This window comes from Capra hircus, chromosome 20 (assembly GCF_001704415.2).
Source record: "Capra hircus breed San Clemente chromosome 20, ASM170441v1, whole genome shotgun sequence".
Taxonomy (NCBI): domain Eukaryota; kingdom Metazoa; phylum Chordata; class Mammalia; order Artiodactyla; family Bovidae; genus Capra; species Capra hircus.
The window spans coordinates 35211344-35226412 of NC_030827.1; the positions used below are offsets into that span (position 1 = coordinate 35211344).

The following is a 15069-nucleotide window of genomic DNA, read 5'->3' on the forward strand; positions in this document are numbered from 1 at the left end:
TTCAATTCTTACATGATAGTATACATGTTAGAATGCCATTCTCCCAAATCATCCCACCCTCTCCCTCTCCCTCTGAGTCCAAAAGTCCGTTATACACATCTGTGTCTTTTTTCCTGTCTTGCATACAGGGTCGTCATTGCCATCTTTCTAAATTCCATATATATGTGTTAGTATACTGTATTGGTGTTTTTCTTTCTGGCTTACTCCACTCCATATTCTTGTGTGGACAATCTCGTGGACAGAGAAGCCTAGTGGGCTACAGTCCATGGGGCCACAAAGAGTTAAACACAACTGAGTGACTTAAAGTTTCACTTTTCAATACAACATTGTAAAAATATTTTAAATATTTAAATTAAAATAAATTAAAATTAGCAATTATGAAAAGAAATGAGTCAGGAAATATGGGAGTCCTTATTTGGGTGGGGAGAGACAGAGGGGGAACATTTTTGAGGAAAAAAAAAAACAGTTCCCTGATTTTTCAAATCCTTAAGGAAACAGAGTACACACATTAAATACATAAATTATGATTCATCTAAATATTTAGACAGTGTTAACAGAGATGAAAAGACTTTACTTCAGTTTCAATGTCTATTGTAGAACTTGCTGTCTACCATCTTGAGAAGCTGTGTCATAAGTACTATATTTTTAGTCAGCTGCCATGAACTCTATGTTGACAATCAAAAACAATGAAAGTCATTTTATTATATAATTTCTAACAAAAAGGGGTTTTAAGACATTTTATTTTCAGACTAAAATAACTGCACCGCCCCCCCAAAAAAAATTCTCTTTTCCAAGTTTACTAGGTGTAGCAGATCAATTCTATTTAAAGAGAAAAAACAACTTATCTGTGTGTGAATGTGTGAAGTTTGGGAGGGCTTGGCTTGGTCATGAAGAATATATTTCTATTTTCTTTAAGCAACAGAAATCAATGAGGCTAAATACTACTATTGTTCTATGAAAGTTTGAATTGCATGAGTCTAATCCAAATTTTCACCAGCCTATTCTTACCTCAGGGGTGGTAAATTTATCTGGCTTATAGAAGAATGTGCTATCTTTTCAGTCTTTTTGCTATACTTCTGGTCAGTCCTGGGCTGAGTGGATCCTAAATTTGAACAACATGAGCCATCACTTCGGCAGGAGCTGGGCTCTCCCATGCAGTACACCACCCTTCATCTGCCTGCTTCCCTCTTCACAGGGCAGGAGTAAGGCTGACTTCCTGGAATACTTTCCCATTACATATGCATCTCCTCTCAGCCTCATATTATCCTCTGATGTCACTCTACATGGGGTTCTGTTCTGGGCAATAGTGACAGTGGTAGGAACTAATTTTGTTCCACAGGTAGAACCAACAATTCAGACCATATTTGAGCAATGATATGTTATCTCAACATAGCAATAAAAAAAGAAAATCTATACGTGGTAAAATTGATCAGAGGTTCAAGAAAGAACAAGGAGGATCAGAGACATAGAGAAAGATTTGAATAAACTATTGTTATTTGCCAACTTTCCTCATGATTAAAAGCATTATATGCGATCAAGTAAAATCATTTTCTTCTCTTATTCCATGGTCTCCATTTAGGAAAGAATAAGAGCATCCATACTAGGGGTTCATTTTCCTCATGAGTTAATTACAAAAGTGATACTACCCCATCTTAAGGAGCAAAATCAAGCTCAAAGTTATTTTATGTTTTATTATTTGTTGGCTGCACTGGGTCTTGGTTGCTTTCTGCAGGCTGTCTCTAGTTGTGGTGACCAGAGGCTACTCCCCAGTTGCAATGCACGGGCTTCTCATTGCAGTAGCTTCTTTTGTTGAGGAGCACAGGCTCTAGGCACTCGGGCTACAGTAGTTGCAGCATGCAGGCTCAGCAGTTGTGGCTCAAGGTATAGTTGCTCTGTGGCATGTGGAATCTTCTCAAACCAGGGATCAAACCTGTGTCCCCTGGCACAGGGGACAGGTGGATTCTTATCCACTGCATCACCAAAGAAATCTTCAAAATTATTTTAAATCCATTAGTTACCCAAGATTTTTGGGTGTTTCATTTCGTTTGTGTTTTACAAGTGAAACTTTACAAAAATGAGACTTGAAAGACAAGGAACTTTGAAAACAATCTAATGATAGTCTCTTGTATTATTTAGTTTCTCTACAGTTTTTTGTAGGTTTTAGAGTATATTGCATTATAAAAATTAAAAACAGGCTTTCTGGTAAGATGTTTCTAATAATCCAGGAGTAAGAGGATTAGCTCAAAGCTTCTCAGTCTCAGCACTGTTGGGACTGATAATTCTTAGTTTCAGGGGTCAGTCCTGGGTATTGTAGGATGGTTAACAGCAGCTCTGGCCTCTATTCATGAGTTGTCAAGAGCACTTTCTCAGTCAGCCATTTCAATCAAAGGCATTTGCAGACATTGCAAAAACTGCCCCAATTTGAGAATCATTGGATTAACCTAATATCCAAGACATATTTAAAACCAAGCAAAATCCAGTTACCAATAACAGTGATAGGGTATTACCAATTTTTCCATATGAAAATATGTAGATGAACTAGCTACAAAAAAAACATTTTCTTGATATGTGATTTCTTGATGTCTGTCCTAAATGCCATCTCAGTCTTTGTTTAAGTATATATATTTGATTCACTGCCTTTATGTAAGTTGCTGAAAGCAAAGAAGATTTTCTGGAATCTGGAGTTGTTAACTAGAAGTTCAGACGATGTAGCTAAAGTATTTTTGCATCTTCCCAGGGACTATGGAAAACATGTTAAGTTTATATCAATGAAGATGTATAATTCTCAGGAAGGGGAAAATATGAGGTCTAAAGGAAATTCACTTCTATCAAGAGCATTTCTACAATTACATCTATGTAATTATAGCACAATGGGTAGTAGTTTTGGCTAAACATTGTACAGACATTCCTTGAATTAAAATGGTTCAATCTTAAATTGTTCAACATTATAACGATGCATCTAGCAGAAACCAAACTTTCATTTTTGATCTTTCTCTAGGCTAGTGATATATGGTACTGTACTCTCAGGTGATGCTCAGAGCTCCCAGTCAGCTGAGCAATCAGGAGGGTAAACAGGTTAAACACCAGTACACTTACAACCACTCTGTACCTAGACAGCCATCCTGTTTTTCTTTCAGTGTGGTATTCAATAAATTACATGAGATATTCAACACTTTATTATAAAACAGGTTTTGTATTAGATGCTTTAGCCCAACTAACAGCTAACGTAAGGGTTCTGAGCACATTTAAGGGAGACTGGGCTAAGCTAAAATGTGCTGTAGGTGAGGTGAATTATATGCACTTTCTACTTTAGGTATTTTCAGTTTATGATGGATTTATTGGGATGCAACCCTATCATAGGGATATCATACGGCTTCCCAGGTGGCTCAGTGGTAAAGAATCTGCCTGCCAATGCAGGAGCCGCAGGAGACGTGGGTTTGACTGCTGGGTCAGGAAGATCCCCTGGAGAAGAAAATGGCAACCCACTCCAGAATCTTTGCCTGGGAAATCCCACGGACAGAGGATTCTGGCAGGCTCTAGTCCACAAGATCGCAGAAGAGTTGCACAAGACTTAGCAACTAATGGCAGTGATAAACCCCGTCATAAGTGGAGAAAGATCTGCACAAATATATTAACAGATGGAAAAAAATAGCAAATTACATCAAATAACTTTGGAAAATAAATTTTGAGTAATTTGAGGTGAAATGTTTTTTTCACTTAAAATATCTTAAACTCTGAGACCTTCTACAGTAGATTCTGAAATATCTTTTGTTAAGGATAAGCAGAAGCCTGATCCTTAAATCATTAAAAGTTAAAAAAGTCCTGCAAACTAATGTAAGGTGTTAGTAATAGGAGAAATGATGTAAATTATGTGAGAACTCTCTGTATTATCTTCTGAATTCTTCCATAAATCTAAAATTGTTGTAAAAATAAAGTAAGCCTTTAAAAGGCTGTGTAAATAATAGGCACTGATAAGGATCAATTGTTAAGGGAAAAAAGCAGAATTGATACTGAAAGTATTTAACAACTAGAATCGCTTAGGAACCAATCAGAATGGCTACTGATGGTTTATCTTGCTGAGCTGGTGTGTAACACAGGAAAAAAGTAAAGTGCAAAGCAGAGCTTCCCACATGTACAAAACATAGGGACAGAAAAGATTTATGTGTGTTTATTTATATACATTTTTATCAATATATACATAGCTTAGAGATATACATAAGAAACTGATAACAGTGGTTGACTGACTCTAGAGAGGAGTTGAATAAGCTCTCCATGCAATTTATTGTTTAAAGCAGGTCAATTTTGAGAATAAAAGGGAAGATTATTAATCATTATTCCAGAATAATAAGCATAAACTTGTGTTGTACTGTTAAGTTAGGTATATGACCCTCCTAGACCTGGGGCAGGAGGGTTTAGAGAGTCAGGTTTTAGAGGAGGATTCAGTTCAGTTCAGTTCAGTTCAGTTCAGTTCAGTTGCTCAGTCGTGTCTGACTCTTTGCGACCCCATGAATCGCAGCACGCCAGGCCTCCCTGTTCATGACCATCTCCCGGAGTTCACTCAGACTCATGTCCATCGAGTCCGTGATGCCATCCAGCCATCTCATCCTCGGTCGTCCCCTTCTCCTCCTGCCCCCAATCCCTCCCAGCATCAGACTCTTTTCCAATGAGTCAACTCTTCAGAGCAGGATTACTTTTCCCTTTATCATAAAATACATTGTTCTTATCCTCTTTTTAATTTTCTCAAAGCAAAAAGAGCCCTAGAAAATGGAATGAATATTCAGTCTACAATGAAATCAATATGGGAGAATGTAAAAAAAAAAAAAATTTAACCATTTTTGCCTTTCTATCATTATTATTAAGGAAGAAATTCAACTATTATTGTTAAGATGAAGGGTGAACCTGGGTGTTGAAAATTTTAACTAATAAACTTACTAAGAGTGATAACAACCAAAACTTCTAAACCTAAGAAGTCCATGTAATAGATTAATAGTTGTGGATTTCGAGCCATTCAGAAAGTGAACATATTAGTCACTCAGTCGTGTCCAGCTATTTGTGACCCCATGGACTATAGTCCACCAGGCTCCTCTGTCCATGGAATTCTCCAAGCAAGAGTACTGGAATGGGTTGGCCTTTCCTACTCCAGGGGATCTTCCCGACCCAGAGATTGAACCTGGATCTCCTGAATTGCAGACAGGTTCTTTACCACTGAGCCGCCGGGGAAGTATTAGTAAACACAGAGGCTGTTGCTAATCTGTGGCTCTTTCTTTCCTTGTCTTTCAACAACCAGTTAAAGTTTGGGGGACACAGGGCAAGGGGTGGGGAGGTAAGTCAAACTCAAACATCATAACTTGACAATGTTACCCAGCAGTATGCTGGTTTCAGTCACAATGATATAAAATTAGGACATAACATTAATGATTGTAGCTTCAGAATTTGGTCACTTGGAGAAAATGATGTTATGTGACTAGTGAGTTAGAAAAAAAAATCACAATGGCAGATAATCATAGAACGTATATTACGTTGCAATTCTTGGTCTAAGAAAATTTACATGCATTAATTCATTTAATCCTTTTATTAAAAAAAAAACCAATGAGGAATAGGTACTGATACAATTCTCATTTTATAGATGAAGAAAATGGAGTTTCAGAAAGGTTAAGTAACTCGCTAGGTCACACAATAAGTAAGTAGTCGGGTCGAAGTTTGAACCCAAGTCAGTACTTTCAGAGCCAGGGCTATTAACCCTGATGTTACACTGCCTTCTGGGTCTGGGTTGGCACCTGGGACTTAAATTACAATTCCAAATCAACCACGTCCATATTTTTAAAGTAAAAGCAGAGCATGCGGTTTGATAATGGGTTAGTGTGTTTTGTGGATTTCCCCCAACTCCTCCCCAACTCCAGCCAAAATCCAAGATGTAAAGTTACTGTGACTAAAAAGGATGTCACTCAAATCCTTTGGTTTCTGTTCTGTCACCAATGCAGTGAGAGAGGTGAACTATGTATTTCCAAGGCTCCACTTGCTTTGTAAAAATAGGAAACCCTCCCAAGTTCCAGATACTCTTTAAAATGTCCTACAGATATTGATTTGTTTTATCTTCCTAACAGCCCTATGACATGGCTTTACTAATCCCATAATAGAGGAAAGCAAACTGAGGAAATTTTTGTATTGATAATTCTTTTTCCATTTTGTATTAAGATTTAGTCTTCCATAGCTATGATCTCGGGAGGCAAAGGCAGAACTTGTCTTCACCTGTTCCTTCTTCCAGCAACCAAATTCTCCCTGGTTCTCTGGTCTTCCTGCCTGTTACACCCAGGGATTGCTTGAGGATTTGAGAAAATCATGTGGATTAAAAAAATGCTCAAAGGAGGCAAGGTAGAAAGCAAGATATTCTCAGCAACTTGGATATAGGGTAATAAATTAAAGGAGTAAAATCAACCTGGAAAATGCCGCTTCCACTTGGTTTTCTCCTCCTATCTAGGTTCCTAACCCCCATCTTGCAAGTACACACACATTATAGGTCAGTACAGAGAGAAATTCTTAACGAAAGGACCATTTCTTTTAAAATCACCGTTCACAGAATTCAGCTCAGTGTCAACCTGAACAATTCCCCAAATATATTAGAACTGCAGAGGTTCTATACAAAGGAAAATGAGACAGTTTCTGGACTTTGTAGCCCAAGACAGACCTGAATCTGCATCTCTGGCCTTACAGTTTATGGCTGTGAGCCCTTGAATATGCTACTTAACATTTCTAATAAGAGTAGTTTCCTTTCATTGAGCCCAGGCTGAGAGTCATGGAGCCACTTCACAAACTCCGCCTTTAACACATGTGACAATTCTGGCAGATAATCGCTATTATCCCCATTGTATAGATTGTATCACTGAGGCCCTGTGAATCAATGAGGATTGCAACCAAGTTCCCATGCTCTTACCATCACATCCTCCTGCAGTTTCAACCTCAGTGCTCTTTCCTTTGAAATGGAATAAAACAATGCCATCCTTCAAAAGAATGACATGGGGCAACATAGATAACATGCCTGGTTCAGAATCAAGCACATGTGTTCACACACTAAACAGTAGCGCTTATTATTATGAAAGAAAGTAACATGGGGTATATCACAGTGCCTTCGGTGCTACATGACTTAAGAGGAGAAAGCAGTTCTTTCCAACCAGAGAGGATCTCTGGTTTCTTGGTATCTGAGTGGGGCCTTGAGAGAAGAAATATGCTCGGGCGTGTGGCAATGATAGGTGAGTGTGGGAAATAAGAAAACCTTTCTAGGTGAATTTTTAAAGCACAGAAATGGAAACTGTCATGGTTACCTGTGATTTTTTTTGTTTTGCAATTTTCTGAAAGAACTACAGAAGTTCAACTCCCAGCTTTTGGGAGAAAAAAGGAAACCCACCATGAATTTTTCCAGGTTACTTAGGATTATAGTCTCAGAGAAGGTGACAGCCCGCCCTTTTCCTAGGTAACACCCTGATTCTAGACATGAGGGACAAAAACGGTAGCAGCAGACTGGAGAAACCAGCTTCTGGAAATGAGAGTCTCCAGCCCCTTCCTCTTCACCTTTCCAGTGTCCCAGACTCTACACCCCTTGAAAACAAGTGCAGTCGGCCTGCTAGTCTGGTTCCAACTGAATCATTTACACTAAATACGTATCGATAAGCAGAACAAAACTCACTTTATGGCTTATATATAAAAATGAGTGGGTTTTTCTGCCACATCTCCCCGTGAGCAAACAGATGGACTTAAATATACATATGAACAAGAACAGGCTCGAAAACCACAGAGATGTCAAATGTGGCTATGCTGTATAAAGCATGCAACCTAAATTTACAGAAGAGCTTGCTTTCATTTTTGAAACGCAGTTTCTCTTTAAGAGCCTCAGCTGTAAAATATGGAAGAAGTCTTTTGTTAGTCACTTTCACATTTTTTTCAAGTTCAACAAAACAGATAAATACCAAGTTCAGAGTAAATCCCACAAGAGAGCTAGAGAAACAGTGAGAGGTAAGAAGGAAAGAGAAGTTGTGACTTAACAACAAAAAAAAATACCAAGTCAGTCTAAGACAACCAAAAAAGAAGTCTGTGTATCACAGCCCTCCCCTTTGAAGAAAGTCTCACAACTTATTTTGCCATAGAGGAAGATAAATGTTACAATATCTCATGAACCAATCAGCAACGCTGAAGGCCTCAAACCAGGAAACCTTTAAAGTGTAGTATTTTAAATTGTGCAAGTGAGACTTCAGGCTCTCAGCGAGTGTTTCTTCCCTGTGCTTGCAGGATGGAAAAGCAGATGTGAAGTCCCTCATGGCGAAGTTTAACACAGGGGGCAACCCCACGGAGGAGGTCTCCATCAACAGCCGCCCCTTCAAGGTCCCAGGACAAAACTCCCCTTCAGGAATCCAAGCCAAAAAGAACTTGTTCAACAACCAAGGAAATGCAAGCCCTCCTGCAGGACTGAGCAACTCGCCCAAGTTTGGATCCCCCAAGCCACCTCTGGGGGTGAAACCTTCTCCTGAGGAAAAGCCTGACAAGGAGCCCAAGCCCCCATTTCTGAAGCCAACGGGAGTGAGTCCCAGGTTTGGACCACAGGCTAACTCGGCCACCAGAGACTCCGAGGTGAAAGCAGGATTTCTGAAACCTGTAGGCCCCAAGCCCATCAACTTACCAAAAGAAGACGCCAAACCTGCATTTCCCTGGCCTCCTGGGACTAAACCTTTGCTTCCCAGTATAAACCAAGACCATGACTTAAAACCAGGCCCCAAGCCGGGGTCAATGCCTCCAGCCCTGGAAAACGAACCAAAACAAGTCTTGTCAAAGTTGGCTGGGGCAAAAGGCAAGTTTCTGTCAGCTTCACAAGATCTGGACCCCAAGCCCCTCTTCCCCAAACCTGTCTTTGGCCAGAAGCCACCCATGAATACAGAGGATCTCCAGGAAGATGAGAGCCCCACCAAGACTGTGGCCCCACAGAGAGGACCCCTGGCCCCCCTGGCAGCCAAGGCCAAGTCTGGCCCTTTGAAACCAGCCAGGGAAGAGCCAGAGAATAAAGAGCATGGAGGTGAGACGTCAGTATCTCCTTTTCCTGGAGTTGTTCTGAAACCTGCTGCAAACAGAGGGGCCCCCGGAGGCCTCCCAAGAAATACTGAAGAGAAAAGAGAAGATAGGAAGATGGACGCTGCTAAGAACATCTTCCTGAGTAAAATTACTCAGGAAGAGTTGGCCTCTGGGGCTCCTCCTGGCAGGTTCTCGAAGACCCCTTCGAAGCTGACATCAACAGGGCCTTGGAGCCAAAGTCAAGACAAGGAAAAGGGGGACAAGAATTCAGCGACCCCCAGGCAGAAACCCCTGCCTTCCTTGCTTACCCTGGGACCCCCTCCACCAAAGCCCAGCAGACCACCCCACGTTGACCTGTCGAAATTCCGAAAAGCCACTTCTGGAAACAGTGAGTTCTCTTCTCCTTTGTTATTTCATATGTTTTCTTCCCATCAGAGGGTGTTCTAGCTTCTGGGTAAAAATTTGTAGCGAGGAATGATTCCATCACCAGTACTCCTGTGTGCATGACGACTTTTCCTTGGTGGTTTCTTTTTTCTGGTGTGGGACATCTGAGAGAGTTGAAATCCTTAGTCGTATTCTGTGAGGAAGTGCCTGGAGGGAGATGCTTTGGGGGCTTGGGGAGGAATACATCCATTTGATTACTAGGCAGTCTTGCTTAATGACCAGTTCCTTTACTTCCTTTGTTGGGTTTCATTTCTGTTGAATTAAGAGTGAGGTGTGCTCCCTCTCATACCACAAAGGCATTAGAAGGTGAGCAAACCTCCGAGTCAAGTGGCTGAGCCCGGGGGACATTTGACTGTCACGGCTGCAGGGCGCTACTGGCATCCAGTGAGCAGAGGCCAGAGACACTGCTAAACACCCTACTGAACACAGGACAGCTCCTCCCAACAAAGAATTATCTAGACCCGAATGTCAACAGTGCAGAGGTTGAGAAACCTTGTTACAAATGATTTTAAATGTCCACAAATTTATCATGTGTCTCCTAAGTCCAGTATTCAAAGAAGAGCTGCACAGGGCTGGTGAAATGGCGCTTACTGTTTTATATTTTAGCTGCTCTTTTTCAGTCAGCATAAAGTTTTCTGAACATTCCTGATTGATAGAGTAGTACTTTAGGATAATAAGCCAGACAGAGGGACACATTGTTTTCCTTCCAGGTAAATAGTTTAATTTTCTACCAGAGATGTTACCACCCAGCTATGGCATACAATAAAAGTTGATGCTGAATGACTTGGTAAAGATTGGTAACCCTCCGAGGGATGAAAGAAGCTCACTTATGCTTGAAATGATAAAGACTTTAGGCAAAGAATGTGCAATTGTTGTTTATCATGAGAAAAGGAAAAGGATGGTTACAAGTGACCACACCACTACTAGATATATCTTTTTGCTTACAAGAATGTGATCTATTTAAAGCAATTCTGAGTATAAAGGTAGTTTTTTTTATTTGGGTCCTGTAGAAGCATTTTGCAATATGTCATTTTCCTGAGATCAGTATTCTCTATGTCAAACCACAGATCAGTAATCAAATGCCCCATTAATCACTCACATAGAAACAAGTTTGGAGTGACCCCCCCCCCATCATCTGTTTTCTAGAACGAGTCCTTATGTGTCATCCATCATGTGTTGGTTCTAATTAAGACAGGGAATTAGAAAGGGTCCTTTAGAAGATTTTTTCTTTAAAAAACCCAAACATTTCTGAGTTATGGATCACTAGTTCTAATACTGATCCATAACTCAGCAATGTTTAGTTTTTTTTTTAATCTTCTAAAGGACCATTTCTAATTCCCTGTCTTAATTTTTCTGTGTCTCAGGTGAAAATGAGCTCTCATAACCACCATTTTATGGCTCTGATTTCATGTCAAAGAAAACTGTCCTGATGCAAAATAGAAATCCTTGAGAGGTTTCTTCCACGTCCACCATCTCTATTTCCACTGCACTGTCTGGTTTGAATGGTGGTACTTAGACGTCTGCTGTTGTGCTATTGAAATGCCAGTGAAGCCCTCTTTTGGCTCTGTAATCCCAGCAAGGTCAGCCTGGAGCTGATTTTCAGTGAAATACAGCTCCCAGAGACTCAAGCAAAATTGCTCAGGAAGCCAAGTTGATTCTTGCCCTCTTTCTCATTCTCTTTGCAACCCTGTCCCCATCCGGATGTGCCTCCCCACTGCTCAAGTGTCCCATGACACAGTTAAGATTCTAAATCTTCTCATCAATGTAACCCAGCTCTACCCTCTGATTCCTTGATACGTATTAAGTTTCAAACTGTTCCCTCTTCATCCACCTCTTCCAGAAATCAAAACTCAATCTTTTTTTTTTTTTGGTGGGAGGTGGGATTCTGAATTATTTAAAAAAATATTTTATGTTGGGGTATAGTCGATTAGCAATGTTGTGATAGTTTCAGGCGAATGGCAAAGGGACTCAGCCATATGTATATGTGTCTCCATTCTCCCCTAAACTCCCCTCCCAACCAGGCTGCCCCATAACATTGAACAGAGTTCCCTATCTTAATACAGTAGGTCCTTATTAGTTATCTATTTTAAATATCTCAGTGTATACATGTCAGTCCCAAGCTCCCTAGCTGGTTTTTCCCCCGTCTTTCCCCCAAGGCAACCATAAATTCAAAACTCAATCTTATTTGAACTGACATCAAGTTGTTGTCAGTATAAAGCAATCCAATTCATAACTAATTCTGAGTAACACCCCTTTACAGCAATCACAATTTTTAAAAATCGTTTAATTTTTAACTGATTTTTTAAGTAGAAATTATATCTGGCTCAAAAACAACTATAAAATGATATACAGTGTAAAGCACTTTTAGTCAGTCTCCACCATTTGCTGGGTCTCCACAGAAACCACTCTTCTAATTGCTATATCTGTCCAAAGATTTTTTATGCTTACCCAGGCAAATATAAATATAGATATTAATCCTCTTGCCTTTTACTGAAGAAATAAAATTCAGTATGCATTGCTTTGATCCTTTGATTGTATTTTTAAAATGAAAATACAATTCCTGCCTATCTTTACACATTTTAATAAGAGGTTACTGTTGAGCTGCCTAATATTCCGGTAAATGGATGACTTGCCTAATTGATATAACAATTTGTATTGTTTTCAAACTTTTGCTCCTCAAAACAGTGCTGCAGAAATTAACTCTGTATATATGTCATCATAAAAATGAACACTTGTTTCCTGAACAAAGAGAATTTCTTAATAGTCAGGTCTGCTGACTCCTAATCCCGCCACTGCTATTGTTCCATACTAAGTAGTTTAGCGTTCCGTTTAGGAAGGATGAAAAAAATACCAGAGTTTGAAAGTATATCATAGTATTCAAATTAATTGAAGCTTCATCTAACTCTGTAGGTTTTCAAAACTCTAGAACTATTTTCTTAGCCTTCTACCTGATTCCTTCCTTTCCAGGTTCACATTTAATTCCTTAAACCTCTTTCCCAAATCTACCTTCCAACTTTTATCATCTTTGTCCAATATATCAGCCAGTAAGGGGACTTCCCTGATGGTCTAGGGGTTAAGACTATGCTTTCCAATGCAGGTGGACATGGATTCAATCCCTGTTTGGGAAGCTAAAATCCCATATGTCTCATGGCCAAAAAGCCAAATCATAAAACAGAAGCAATACTCTAACAAATTTAATAAAAACTTTAAAAATGGTCCACATCCAAAAAAAAAAACCTTTAAAAATAAAAAGAATGCTTATCATTGATTGAGTACTTCTTACATATTAGATACATGTTACCCCTGTTTATTCCTCCTAAGAAACTAATGGAAATGGGAATTCTACCTGGAAACTAAAGCTCAGAGAGGTTAGGGGACTTGCCCAAATCAACAATGTGACTAGGTGGAGAAATTGGTCCTGGACATTGGGCACAGTCCTCCTATCTCTCTGATTTCAGAGACTGTGACCCCTTCATCACCCTCCCTACTACTTTCCCCTCTTGAAATATAAGATATTGTGAAATGATAAATCAAGCATAAACGAAGCCCACAGACTCTTCTTCCTTCTCCTTTTCTCTGTTCTTTGGTTGAAAATTGTCATTTTTTTGTTTTGCTATATACCACCATAAATACTACAAATACCATAAATAAGATCTATGTAGAGCACAGAAATAATATATTCTTGTTAGTTGTTTAAATTTGTCTTCCCACCAAAGTCTAATTGGAATTTAGTATTCATACTCTCTATTAGTTCAGTTCAGTTCAGTCGTTCAGTCATGTCCGACTCTTTGCGACCCCATGAATTTGCAGCACACCAGGCCTCCCTGTCCATCACCAACTCCCAGAGTTCACTCAAACTCAGGTCTATCGAGTCAGTGATGCCCTCCAGCCATCTCATCCTCTGTCGTCCCCTTTTCCTCCTGCCCCCAATCCCTCCCAGCATCAGAGTCTTTTCCAATGAGTCAACTCTTCGCATGAGGTGGCCAAAGTATTGGAATTTCAGCTTTAGCATCATTCCTTCCAAAGAACAACCAGGGCTGATCTCCTTTAGGATGGACTGGTTGGATCTCCTTGCAGTCCAAGGGACTCTCAAGAGTCTTCTCCAACACCACAGTTCAAAAGCATCAATTCTTCGGCGCTCAGCCTTCTTAACAGTCCAACTCCCACATCCATACATGACCACAGGAAAAACCATAGCCTTGACTAGATGGGCCTTTGTTGGCAAAGTAATATCTCTGCTTTTGAATATGCTATCTAGGTTGGTCATAACTTTCCTTCCAAGGAGTAAGCATCTTTTAATTTCATGGCTGCAATCACCATCTGCAGTGATTTGGGAGCTACCCAAAATAAAGTCTGACACTGTTTCCACTGTTTCCCCATCTATTTCCCATGAAGTGATGGGACCAGATGCCATGATCTTCGTTTTCTGAATGTTGAGCTTTAAGCCAACTTTTTCACTCTCGTCTTTGACTTTCATCAAGAGGTATTTTAGTACCTCTTCACTTTCTGCCATAAGGGTGGTGTCATCTGCATATCTGAGGTTATTGATATTTCCTCCGGCAATCTTGATTCCAGCTTGTGCTTCTTCCAGCCCAATGTTTCTCATGATGTACTCTGCATAGAAGTTAAATAAGCAGGGTGACAATATACAGCCTTGGTGTACTCCTTTTCCTATTTGGAACCAGTCTGTTGTTCCATGTCCAGTTCTAACTGTTGCTTCCTGACCTGCATACAGATTTCTCAAGAGGCAGGTCAGGTGGTCTGGTATTCCCATCTCTTTCAGAATTTTCTACAGTTTCTTGTGATCCACATAGTCAAAGGCTTTGGCATAGTCAATAAAGCAGAAGTAGATGTTATTCTGGAACTCTCTTGCTCTTTCCATGATCCAGTAGATGTTGGCAATTTGATCTCTGGTTCCTCTGCCTTTTCTAAAACCAGCTTGAACTTCTGGAAGTTCACGGTTCATGTATTGCTGAAGCCTGGCTTGGAGAATTTTGAGCATTACTTTACTAGCATGTGAGATGAGAGCAGTTGTGCTATAGTTTAAGCATTCTTTGGCATTGCCTTTCTTTGGGATTGGAATGAAAACTGACCTTTTCCAGTCCTGGGACCACTGCTGAGTTTTCCAAATTTGCTGGCATATTGAGTGCAGCACTTTCACAGCATCATCTTTCAGGATTTGAAATAGCTCAACTGGAATCCCATCACCTCCACTAGCTTTGTTTGTAGTGATGCTTTCAAAGGCCCACTTGACTTCACATTCCAGGATGTCTGGCTCTAGGTGAGTGATCACACCATCGTGATTAACTGGGTCATGAAGATCTTTTTTGTACAGTTCTTCTGTGTATTCTTGCCACCTCTTCTTAATATCTTCTGCTTCTGTTAGGTCCATACCATTTCTGTCCTTTATCAAGCCCATCTTTGCATGAAATGTCCCCTTGGTATCTCTAATTTTCTTGAAGAGATCTCTAGTCTTTCCTATTCTCTTGTTTTCCTCTATTTCTTTGCAATGATGGCTGAGGAAGGCTTTCTTATCTCTTCTTGCTATTCTTTGGAACTCTGCATTCAGAT

The 15069-nt window shown here is 40.0% G+C and overlaps 1 protein-coding gene across 2 annotated transcripts in view; it reads left to right on the forward strand.

Annotated features, from left to right (window-relative positions):
* The window catches only part of FYB (FYN binding protein), a 172368-nt gene that overhangs the window by 63691 nt on the left and 93608 nt on the right, over nucleotides 1–15069 (forward strand). For both annotated transcript variants that reach the window (XM_005694771.3, XM_005694772.3), the window contains exon 2: nucleotides 8281–9442. In XM_005694771.3, the coding sequence (XP_005694828.2) occupies nucleotides 8281–9442 (1162 nt within the window). The remainder of the gene's footprint in view (nucleotides 1–8280; nucleotides 9443–15069) is intronic.